Source organism: Microcaecilia unicolor, chromosome 4 (genome assembly GCF_901765095.1).
Source record: "Microcaecilia unicolor chromosome 4, aMicUni1.1, whole genome shotgun sequence".
In the NCBI taxonomy this organism is placed as follows: domain Eukaryota; kingdom Metazoa; phylum Chordata; class Amphibia; order Gymnophiona; family Siphonopidae; genus Microcaecilia; species Microcaecilia unicolor.
In genome coordinates, this window is record NC_044034.1 from 309,196,711 (window position 1) to 309,209,467 (window position 12,757).

Below are 12,757 nucleotides of genomic sequence, written 5' to 3' on the forward strand. Positions count from 1 at the left end.
TATAGAATGCGCTTAGCGAATAGTGCATGTAAATACTAATTAGTGCCAATTAATACCAATAATGGTTAACATCTAAGCGTTGGTGCTGATTGGTTTGTTAACCAATTGAGTTGCGTACACGTCTCAGAATACACTCGGGCCCTTTTACTAAGGTGCGCTGAAAAATGGCCTGCGGTAGTGTAGGTAGGGGTTTTGGGTGCACGCGGATCCATTTTTTAGCACGCCTGTAATGCCTTTTAAAAATTTTTGCCAAAAATGGATGTGCAGCAAAATAAAAATTGGCGCGTGTCCAGTTTGGGTCTGAGACCTTACTGCCAACCATTGACTTAGCGGTAAGGTCTCTCGCATTAACCGTGCGGTTATCGCCTATGCGCATGAAGTCAGATTTAGCACCCGATTTTCGCTGTGTGCCAGAAAATAAAATATATTTTCTGGTACGCGTAAAAAATGAAATATCGCACGGGCCACGTGGTAGCCGGGCGGTAATTCCAAATTGACATGCTTTGGGCGTACTTAGGCGCCTACGCGGCTTTGTAAAAGGGCCCCTCCCTCAAATTTGCGTATGCAACTCAAGTCGCACTATATTGAATCCGGGGGAGGGCCAGATTCTATGTGTGGCGCTGAAAAAATTGGTGCAAATGGAAAACGCAACTATACGCATTTTATAAACTGCACCTAAAGTTAGGCACGGTTTATAGAATACACATAATGCCATTCATGTGCTAATTAGTGCTGATAATTTCTTGTTAACATCCAGTTATCGGCGCTGATTGACTTTTTAACCAATTGAGTTGCGCACACAACTCAGAATACGCTCAGATTTGGGCATGCAGCTCAAGTTGCAGTATTTAGAATCCAGGGGATAGTGTTCAGTAGTGGTGACCACATCAACTTGAAACATAATAATAGCGGTTTGGCTCTTATTTAAATAAGGTCATCATGTCGCTTCCATAGGGCAGAGAAAGCTGTTCTTATCCTTTATTTAATCTAAGGAGGAGAATCTTCAAATTATGCACAAATCCGAACAATAAACTTTCTAAAATTCTACCACAGATAAAACTCACGTATGTCCACTGAACAGCAAAAGCTGTTCTTTTGCACAGGTCAGTCCTTGATGCAGCTGAGAACAATGATACCTGGCATTAGAAAACTCCAAGTCAAAATGTAAAAAATGTGATGACATCATATCAATAAGCTTTATGTAGACGAACAGGCAGAGAACTACCACTCCAATTCTTTGTTTAAGCCTTTAGTTCAACACAGTCCAATGTGTAAATCCAGTGTTTGTGGAGGTGATATTACTGTTTTATTGTTGCAAATAAAAAGCCACAAATTTGTTGTACCCACTTCAAAAATAAAAAAGGATTCTGACCATCTTCCCATTTGTTGTTCCATGGAAAGATATGTCAGTGATCACCACAAAACCCTTAAGTGGGGATGACAGGGGCCAAACTATTCCATGTATCACAGACCTACATTTGGCTTCACCCAGTCTCTACCCATTACTCATAAAACCTGGATTTTACAAATATTTAGTTTTCAAATGGTGAACATTAATCCAATGCTTTACCCTCTGAAAGCAATCAACTCTTTCATTCATACTTTTAAGTGTATCACAAAGGGGACAGAGATAGATATAGGTCACCCCAAGATCTTTAAGAGCCAGTCTCAATAAACTCAGATATTTAATGTTATTGGCAACAGTGAGGAATCCTGTGGGACCCCCACAATGAGTATGCCAAGAAGTAAGGACCTTACCTTGCTTTTGAACTGTAACTAAATTTTTTAGAAAACCAGAAATCCAGATCTGAACCATTTCATACAGTTGTTCTAACAAGATATCATGGTCAATGGTGATGAAGGCATCTGAAAGATCTAATTGACTCACCTCCCCTTCCCCTATCCATCACTTTTATCAGACCTATTATCAAAGAAACCAGGACCATTTCTACACAATAGTGTTTCTTAAAACCTTATTGTTGATGTCCCAATTATTATACTGCATTAAAAACGTTTTGTAGCAGAGAGGCCAAAATGGATTTTAATAATTTAGCCAATAAGGGCTATATTCTATATATATATTTACTATATTTAGATATCTTCTCCTTCTCCTAGATCCCTAGATCCCCTCCCACCTTCTCTGACCTTTTTTTTTTTTTTTTACAGCTTTGGAACAACTATTTCCATTTAGGAGTGGCCTTTCTAACCCAGGACTCCCTTCAGCTGGAGAATTTCTCCCAGGAGAAACGCAACAAAATCCTGAAGAAGTAGGTCACATCTCAAGACGTTCCTAACCTGACCAGTCTCCAGATTCAGGTTCTAGGACTAGTTCCACACATCTTCCAGACCAGAAAAGCCAGTGTCACTTAAAGGGGCTGTATCTCGAACTCTTGTTGTCAAATTTCATCACTTTTCCAGTGATGTCTTAACCTCAAGGGTTCCCACTTTTCCTGCGGGAACCCCAGCCATTCAAGTTTTGAGGATATCCACAATAAATATGCATGAGATGCACTTGCATACCAAGGAGGCAATGTATGCAAATTGATCTCATGAATATTCATTATGTATATCCTGAAAACCTGACTGGCTGGTGTTCCCACAGGATAGGTTTGGGAATCACTGTCTTAATCCTCTGGTTAAACAATCAGGTTTTATCTTTCACTTACATCAGGGCCATAGTAAGGTATGTGTGGCAGCACAGGGCACAAAAGAGACGGGGTACTAAAACCGTACCCCCTTCATGGGTGTAAACTGCACCACAAAGTGCCTTTCTGCCTCCCTCCCACCCCTTCCCCCAAACACTCAGTGCAGTATCTCCACCTGTCCCTTTCCTACCCCCCCCCCCCCCCCCCCCCAAGAATCCCCATCTCTTCAAATTTTCCAGGCGTGGGTAAAATATCATGTTTGGCAAGCACAGTAATGCTCCACAAAGCCTCTCACTCAAGCTCGTTCCGCTAGGTTCCGCCTCCTTTGACATACACTTAACATACTTCCTCTTGCTTTGTGGGCGGGCCCCGGCAGTGCTCTTATTCAGTTAACTCACGCTGACCAGGTCATGAGGAAATACTCAGCAGTACTTACCTGGATAGTGCCACTGACTATTCCCTTTAACCACTAAAGCCGAAACCAATTATTGTGTAGGTGGTCCGGAGGCGGCACTTAATCAGTTGAGTGCCAGTATTCAACTCTTAACTGGATAAGTTCACCAGGCAAATAGGATCATATAAATAGCAGTCCTGTCTTTGTTTGGTGTGATATGGCTAAGGACTGAAGCCATGTATACCTGGATATTTAATGCTGGTATGCAGACATGGCCTGCCATTGAATATGCAGGCATAATTTCAGCAGTGGTGGTCAGCGTTTATAAACAATGCTAACCGCCACTGGCTGTATATTTCATCTACGAGTATATCAGAAAATTAAACTGACCCTCATTTCTCCAAGTTGTGAGTCAATTCTGCTCTTTTGGGCTGTGAGAGGATCCAGAGCTTTGTCCTGATTCATCCATTTCACATATGCTTTCTTTCCAGATATGGCGACATGAGGAAAGAAATTGGCTCCAAGATATGTATTATGTGGTATAACCTTGGTATGTTATCCGTAGAGGAGGTAATTTATTAACTGTGCACACCTAAAAACTAAGCGCATTCTCTTCCCTGTTAATGCTTGTGCCCATTTTCAAAGTGAAACTGTGCATGTACTGCTCTGAAAATTACCTAGGATATTTATGTACAGATGTTGGCATCCACTGTTTAGCGCACACTGATATTTTTCGATTCATTTATGCACTTTTGAAAGTAGGTGTGTAAACAGAAAATCCTCCCTAGTCCCACTCCCATAAGTACTTCTGCTCACTCCACATAAAGGTAGATATTCATAGGCATTTGTATGTAACTCCATGTCTATATCTGGTGTGCAGTTTCATAGAAGTGTACTTTGATGTGTAAACACTGCTTCACCCATGGAAATAGTTTAGAGAATTCCCTCTAAAACACCTGGATAAAGCACTTTCTGGCATTTGACATTTCATTTTCCATAAAAGGAACTATGAGCCCCATATTCAGCTGGTGGCGATCAGCGTGTTAAACCCGTTAATTCATTGCTAGGCCATGTCCAAGCACCAGCATTAAATTTCCAGGTTTCCAGAGCCAACTAACACATAGCCAGTTAAGTGCAATCTTCGGCACTTAACTGGCTATGGGTTACCACATATAGGACTGACTTTTATCCGGTCCTATTTATGCAGTTAACCTAGCCAGTTAAGTGCTGATTATCAGCACTTAACCAGCCAAATGCCAACTCCACCCTAGAATGCCACCAAAATATCCGGTTTTCAGTTTGACGCTAACTAGTTATTTTTAGCAGCACTAATCGGTTAAGTAGCGCTGAAAATTAGTGGTTAGCCTTGAACAGGTGATTTAACTAGCCAGGAGCCATTCTGGCTGGTTAAATCACTTTGAATATCAACCCCTATGTGTCTGGGAACTGATTAGTATTTGAGACTGCAGCTGAGATGTGGTGCTAAGAATTTGTCACTGGATTGAGAGGCCAATGCAATGAAGTGCTTTAGGATTTGTGTACAGGTTAGCTCAGCTGTAGTGCACAATTTTGTGGGCATCTTATGTAAACGCAGGGTTTGTTCATGAGGTAACAGCACACAGCAGAACGATCTACGAACTAACTAGCTTCCGCAAACTACTGAAGACCCATCTCTTTAACAAGGCATACCACAAAAATCAACAAATTTGAACTCCTACACACATATCCAGAATTGTCTTACAATGTTTGCTGTCACACTACTATCATGTTTTATCATTGTCATGTTACCCAAGATCCTGTTGTAATACCAAATGTTAATCTTCTTATATATTTTCTACTACTCATTATGTATTGTAAGCCACATTGAGCCTGCAAAGAGGTGGGAAAATGTGGGATACAAATGCAATAAATAAATAAATAAATCCCATAATAATGAAAAATTTAGCTATTCAGTGCAGATGCAATGAAATGTGCAGAAGACCAGAAGGCTGAGCACAACGTCAGGGCTTTAACACAAGGTCTGAGGAGGAGTAAAAGGTTAGAGTTTCATGCCTGGTTCTTCACTTTACTGAAAGTGTACAGGAACCACAACTTTTTCCTGTCTTCCATGAAGAGCATGAGTGAAAGAAAAAAAAAGACTGCACGGAGGGGTAGGTGTGCTGGAACAAAGAGTAGAGTAATGGGCTGTTGGCAAATTGTATTGCAAAAACTGTATCAGCACTCAAAAGTCTAATTAAATGCAGTTGAATGTCTTAAAAATTGGATCAATGAGGAATATATGGTGGGAGGTGTCTGATGTTATGTTGTTTGATGGTCCAGTTTAGTAAAAATTTATATGGTGAAGGGTTGTGTGGATTGGAATGCTATTTTCTCCTGCATTATATATGTGGCGCTGAAATTTGGGAGCTGATCAAAGATGCGTGCGCAAATCGGCTTATGAGCCAATTAATTGCAATAGATTATTGTAGTTAATTGGAATTATTAAAATTTTGCACACATACCCTCCTAGGCACTATTCTATAACCCTGCGCGCCTAAATCTTCTAGTGTGCAACTCAAAAGGGGGCGTGGCTAGAGCGAGGCAGGGGCAGCCCAAAAAATTGCACGCACATTTATAGAAGAGCACCATTTCTGCACCCTAATGCCAAGAGTTGGTTTCAGCTGGTATAAATACTGGCACCCAAATTTGGGCACGAGAATGGGCTCAACTCGGCACACCCTTTATAAAATAGTGCGCTGCGCCAGCTTTTTCCAGCGCCCAAATTTGGGTGCTGTTGTGACTGAATCTGGTCCATAAATATCAGTAGTGCAAAAACTGTATGCACAGAATAGCATTCCAGCTCCTGCATGGATGTATGTACATGCAGCTCTGGGTGCCAATGCAATTTTTGTGTGCAAGATATAGCTGACACTACCGCAGACCAATGTATACATGCATCCAGTGTTCTGTCCCATGTTAGCACCCATTTTTTGCGGTCGGCTATTTGCATACTATTTGCTGACTGTGTTGGGGGGGGGCAACATTTTTTTTTAATGCTTCCATTAGGAAGCCATGTGCTGAGTGTTAGCACACGGTTGGCCCCCTCACTGTGTGAATATTTTGTTGCCATCCAAAGTCTTACGGCAGTCTCTCCCATGAAATGTTTCAGGCGCGCACAAGATCAAGTTCATTCCCTCGATGGTGGGTCGCATCCTGGAGGTCACTTTGGTGCCAGAGCCAGAGCTGCGGAAACAAACCATCCCCATCTTCTTTGACATGATGCAGTGCGAGTTTAACTTAAGCGGCAATCGTAACTTCCACATGGTGAGAAGCTTGGAGATCCCTTTCCTTCTCCGCTGGTCCTACTCTGTGGCCCAGACTAAGCAGAAAGCAGAGATTTTAATGAGGAACTGTGTGTACCCAAAGTCTTTAAAGAAATTACACTTTGTCAGCTGCTAAGCTGAACATAAAAAAATGAGAGAGTATGGATTTGGGGTTTACAGTAGACTCTTCTGCAAGCCTGTTTGTCAGCAGAGGGCACATAGGGCACCTGATTGCTAAACCACTGTCAGAACAATTCATTTATCACCATTAAAGTTCACATCAATAAACAAACAAACAAACAGTAGAAGTATATAATCTGCAGCCAAAAGCAAATGCAAGAGGCATATATAAAAAGGCATTATATCCATTGTGAGATGTGAATACTAATTATTGCTACAGTAGTTGGGTAGTGGGTGGTGATGGTGTACCTGCTGGTGGTTAGAGGCCAACTGAATTTCAGATTTGGCACCGAAACCAGGCCCAGGTTTCAGCCAAAAATGAAATTGAAACTCTATCTCACCTCCCCCCCCCCCCCCCCCCCCCCCGGCGATCACTCTCCCCTCCCCCTCCAATGCCACCTGACCACCCGTAGACCCTCCCTGGGCGTACCTTAGGTCTAGTGGTCTCTTCAGGTGTAGGACTGAACCCCACTTTTTCCTGCCCCATGCAGCTGCTCCATTGCAATAGCTACTATGAGAAGTTCCAGCAACCATTTTACGACTGGAACCAGCTCAGGTGTTTCTGTCTCCAAAGAGGCTAATAGACCTTCAGGGCTTCTTAAGCTAGGCCTGGGGAGGGCCTACTGGTGGGATAGGGAGGGGGTAGCAGAGAGTGATCGCAAGGGGACAGAGAATGAGGGGGAGGGGGGCTTTTTTTGGTCAGGTGTGGGTGAGGGAGTAGAGGGGGCAGTTTTTGTTTCTGTCAAAACCAAGTGGCCAATTTCAGTCGCAGATTCAGTTTTGGCAGAAACCGATGATCCTGTGTTCAGTTGGACTGTACCTGTAGTCTGGACAACATTCACTGTGTTCTGAGCCTCCTATATTACTGATCATTTTGAAGTAGGAAAACTATGTGATTCTCACAGTATTTCATAGATGTTACTTAGAAGTTAACACCATAGAGTATGCAGTCTAGTATAACATTTAATTTAAAGTTTCTAAAAACTAAAGATTACAACAGATATGTTAATTGGCATAGAAGAGGCTACCATCCATATGACCCGTTTTTTGTTTTGTTTTGTTACTTTAGTTTGAGAATGAGTTGATTACCAGGCTAGACCAAGAAGTGGAAGGCGGCCGAGGTGATGAACAATATAAAGGGTTGCTGGAGAAACTGTAAGTGTAGAGATTTCCACTTCTGAGTAACTACCTTTATGGCTTAGACAGCAGAGTGTGATCTGTGAGTAAGCTGGGCTTTTTTCTCTTGTGCGGGATGGACATGAGATGACTTCTCTTATTGCACTGAAGGCCATCATCATTCTTTCAGTATCAGTCTCTTCTGAAACTTTGACTCAGCATCCTAATGACTTGACTATGGGAAGAATGATTAGCTTGGTGTGAACCTTTGAACCTGAGGTTAAAATAGATGTGTGACGGACTAAAATATGGATTAATTCAGAAACAAGTATCTCGGAGCTACGATCAGCCCGTACTTTAAGTTTACATTCATTGATCAATCTCTCCTTCATTCTCTCACTTTTCTTTCTGCCTTGCATATGGTTCTTAGCTTGCTGGAACACTGTCGGCAGCACAAGTATCTGTCAAGTTCTGGAGAGGTCTTTGCTTTGCTTGTCAGCAGTTTGTTGGAAAACCTGTTGGACTACAGGACCATCATGAATGATGAAAGCAAGGAGAAGCGCATGAGCTGTACTGTCAATTTGTTGGTAAGGAAGTCCAAGCTATCAAGTGCTAACAGCACTGGTTTGGCTTGTGAGACTGGCAGGCAGATGATCCTGGTGTCCTGGTTTGGAGGACTTCTTATTTTCAAACAAGGAAGGAAGTGAGAATCCCACATAGATATGAATTTGCTAGCATGTAAACTTTCAACTTCACTTTATACAAACTGACCTCACCTTCAACAGGTTGAAGTCAACTGGAGTATATTGCAGGCCCCTAACTAGCCTTCATTCCAGATTCAGTGCTGATTAAGCCACTATGAGGAAAGTTATCATGCCTCTGAAAAGGCGGATGGATCTTATCACTATATAAGAGCTTCTCCAACCCAAGTTGAAAAGTTCAAAATAGATAAGAACCCAGAAATGAAAAACAACCCGCAGATATAAGAGCTAAAAATGCCATGCAGAATGACACTGAGGGGCATTATCGAACGGGGCGCCCAAGTTTTTATGAGGGCATCCTCGCAGGATGGCCCTGTAAAGGAGGCAACCTTTATTATCGAAACAAGATGGACGTCCATCTTTCGTTTCGATAATACGGTTGAGGACGCCCAAATCATGAAATTTAGGTCGACCTTAGAGATGGTCGTCCTTAGGTCGTTTTTGAGATGGTCGTCCCCGGTTTTCGGCGATAATGGAAACCGAGGACGCCCATCTCAAAAACGACCAAATCCAAGCCATTTGGTCGTGGGAGGAGCCAGCATTTGTAGTGTACGGGTCCCCCTGACATGCCAGGACACCAACCGGGCACCCTTGGGGACACTGCAGTGGACTTCAGAAAAAGGTCCCAGGTGCATAGCTCCCTTACCTTGGGTGCTGAGCCCCCCAACCCCCCCCCCCCAAAAACCTACAACTATACACCACTACCATAGCCCTTAGGGATGAAGGGGAGCACTTACATGTGGGTACAGTGGGTTTGTGGTGGGTTTTGGAGGGCTCACATTTACCACCACAAGTGTAACAGGTAGGAGGGGATGGGCCTGGCTCCGCCTGCCTGAAGTACACTGCACCCACTACAACTGCTTCAGGTACCTGCATACTGCTGCGATGGACCTCAGTATGGCATAGAGGCTGGGAAAAAAGTATTTTTAAAGATTTTTTTTTAGGGTGGGAGGGGGTTAGTGACCACTGGGGGAGTAAGGGGAGGTGATCCCCGATTCCCTCCGGTGGTCATCTGGTCAGTTCGGGCACCTTTTTGATGCTTGGTCGTGAAAAAAAATGAACCAAGTAAAGTCGCCCAAGTGTTCGTCAGGGACGCCCTTCTTTTTTCCATTATCGGCCAAGGACGCCCATCTCCTAAGCACGCCCCAGTCCCGCCTTCGCTACACTGCTGACACGCCCCCATGAACTTTGTCGTCCCCGTGAACTTTGTCGTCCCCGTGATGGAAAGCAGTTGGGGGCGCCCAAAATCGGCTTTCGATTATGCCAATTTGGGCGACCTTGCGATAAGGATGCCCATCTCCCAATTTGTGTCGGAAGATGGGTGCCCTTCTCTTTCGAAAATTCACCTGACTGTGGGCTAAAAAAAAAAGAAATTTGCCTATTAAATAGTGAATCTGAAAAATGTTTGGCTCTACTTGGCTAATAACATCATTTATCCAGCTTTCACAAAGATTCGCCGGCCAATATTCAGCGCTAATTACCCAGCCAGGAATGGTTCCTTGCCGGTTAAATAACACTTAACTGGTTAAGCGCTAATATTCAGTGCAAGAGAGCCATTTATCTTCGCTGAATATTACCACTTAGTGCATAGCAGCTACCTGACTATATCACGCGCTATAACTGGCTAGCCACGAATATTCAGCGCATCGCTGGCTAAGCTTAGCAGCCAAATAGGATTGCCTAAATAGCAGTCCTCTGTTTGGCCGCTATAAACTTAACCAGCTATCGCTGAAGATTAACTTGGCTACTTAAGTTTAAACTGGCTGAAAAAGAAAATGGATATTCAACGCCGGTCACTGGAAACGGTGCAGCATTAAATGTCTGGGCTCAGCGCCAATCACAGGACTTAGCCAGCCTGCCTCCTGTCTTCGGCAGGCTGAATGTCAGCTGGTCAGCATTCAGCCACGTTTGAAAAGCATTCACATGTTGATTTACCCCTAAACCTGCTTACCAGGGGTTAAAAAAAAGGGTACAATCTTTCTGTGGTACAATCAAAGCAGTTTACACATTTTATATACAGGTACTTTTTCTGTCCCTAGTGTTTTCACAATTGAGGTCTTCTTTTTTTTGGTACCTTAGACAGTGGAAGGTTAGGTGATTTGCCCAGGGTCACAAGGAGCTGCAGTGGGAATGGAACACAGTTCTCAGGCCATTGCACTGACCATTGGGCTACTCCTCCACTCTGTAACCTTTAGGCTACTCACTGTACTGTATACCCCAGAGTGTGCTGAGATTACTGATCTGGCTCCCATCTAGAACTCCAAGCATGAGATATAGAAACATATAGAAAGGTGACTGAAGATGGGAATGTATTTTTAAAAGTCATTGAATGATAAAGCATCCTTAAAAGCTGAATGAAGTCTTGTGGCTGCTGTGTTATTCCACTTAAATATGTAGAATAGGATGAACAAAAACTTGTACAACTAACCCCACATGTCTCTGACTAGCTCTTAAAAACTGTTCACTATCCTGTACTTGGTTTTGATTTTTTTTTTTTAGAATTTTTACAAAGAAAAGAAGAGAGAAGACATTTACATAAGGTGAGCAGTAGACAATTACATCTGCATATTATTAAAAAGAGATTTTGTAATGTATTGGAAAGTAGATTTGTATTTTCAAATGAAAAATAAGCGCCCCAGTGCTGATCTTAATGAAGCCTGTAGAAGTGAAAAAATCTTTAGGAAAATGTATACTGCATAAGGAAGTCTTTTTTACACCCAGGAATGCTTCTCCCCACTATTTTTTGGGGGCAGGCTGATATTCAAAGCTACAGGTCACCGGTTAACTTATAAGTGACCTATCTGTATATGTTACAAAATATATAATAGTATTTAGCTGCAAATACATATTTTCACTTCTGCTGATTTTCATCTAGTGTCACTCAGTATGAATATTAATTTAAACATCAATGCTGACATTTAAATTAACAGGATTGACCAAGCTGCTGAATATTGACCCCGGTATGTTTAATTAAATGTTGAATTGTTAAGCGTTTTGGATTGCTCGAGTGTTCTGGGTATCTCTGAGTGTTACAATGTAAAGAGGAGACATTTTAAGGACAGAAACAAACTGCCCATAGAAAATAGAATGGTAATACTGTCAGATGCTTTTCAGGCAATGGAATAGAATCAGTCCATCAGGCAATTGCTTGTAAGATGGGAATTGCTGTTTAACAACAGTTCTCTCTCTCTCTCTCTCTCTCTCTCTGTCTCTCGGGTGTTTTCTCTTTGACCAGGTACCTGTACAAGCTACGAGATCTGCATAGAGACTGTGAGAACTACACAGAGGCAGCACATACGCTGCTCCTCCATACAGAGCTCCTACAGGTGATCTATCAGTTACATAGCACTGGGTCAACAGACAGACCCCCCCCCCCCCCCACACCACCTGCCCATCTCATGTCACATACGGTGTGGGTATACAGCTAGTGAGAATGTTTTCCAGAATTATCAGGTCTCTTGTATCCCGAGGGCAGAAGCTTCTCAGTATATACAGCCTCAGGAATTCTCAGTATTTCTGCATGTTGGTGATCACAGTGTGTGTGTTCTTTTCAGTGGTCAGATAAACCATGCGCCCCCCACCTGCTTCAGAGGGACAGTTACTGTATATACTCCCAGCGGGAACTGAAGGAGAAACTCTATCAAGAAATCATAGCCTTCTTTGACAAAGGCAAAGTGAGTTTCCACACAAATTGCCATTTCTTTCTATCTGAGTTTGAGGAGGGTTGGGATTAATGTAAGGTTACTTGTGGAATTGCCAAGTTTGTATTACAGATGGGAGCTGAATGATCTTAAGAGACTTAGGGCCGTGTTTACTAAGCCGCGCTATAGGCATGTTAGCATCTTTAACGCGTGTTAACCATGTACACCCGTTAACCGTGTATGCGCCTACAATATCCATATAAGCGCCTACACAGCGCACGTGCTAATTGTAGGCATGTTAAAAACACTAACGAGCCTTAGTAAACAGGGTCGTTAGGTGGTAAACAGAGAAGGTCAAGGGGCCTCATGTTTGTGATAAGAGGGCCTGGCAGGACCCTACATTTGTTTTAGGGGTATCCGGTGTCACGCTTCCCCTTTGGGATAGATACTGTACACATCCAAATAGATTATATATTTCCTTCAAAGAGGATCCCAGTGTATTTTAGAAAAGTAGTTCTCAATCCTGTCCTGAGGGACTACCAGCCAGTCAGGTTTTCAGGGTATCTCTAATGAATATGCATGAAAGCTATTTGTGCATAATGGAGGTGACATGCATGCAAATCTGTCTCATGTATATTCATTACGGATATCCTGAAAACCCGTGTGGCTGGTGGTCACCCAGAACCATTGCTTTAGAATGCAGTATTCAAAAACACAG

General features: G+C 42.8%; 1 protein-coding gene across 2 annotated transcripts in view; it reads left to right on the forward strand.

The window, feature by feature from the left end:
* Positions 1 to 12,757, forward strand: part of DOCK5 (dedicator of cytokinesis 5) — a 291,277-nt gene that overhangs the window by 234,154 nt on the left and 44,366 nt on the right. For both annotated transcript variants that reach the window (XM_030201825.1, XM_030201826.1), the window contains exons 31-38: positions 2,167 to 2,267; positions 3,531 to 3,589; positions 6,188 to 6,342; positions 7,591 to 7,676; positions 8,068 to 8,224; positions 10,898 to 10,938; positions 11,634 to 11,724; positions 11,953 to 12,072. In XM_030201825.1, coding sequence (XP_030057685.1) covers positions 2,167 to 2,267; positions 3,531 to 3,589; positions 6,188 to 6,342; positions 7,591 to 7,676; positions 8,068 to 8,224; positions 10,898 to 10,938; positions 11,634 to 11,724; positions 11,953 to 12,072 — 810 coding nt within the window. The remainder of the gene's footprint in view (positions 1 to 2,166; positions 2,268 to 3,530; positions 3,590 to 6,187; positions 6,343 to 7,590; positions 7,677 to 8,067; positions 8,225 to 10,897; positions 10,939 to 11,633; positions 11,725 to 11,952; positions 12,073 to 12,757) is intronic.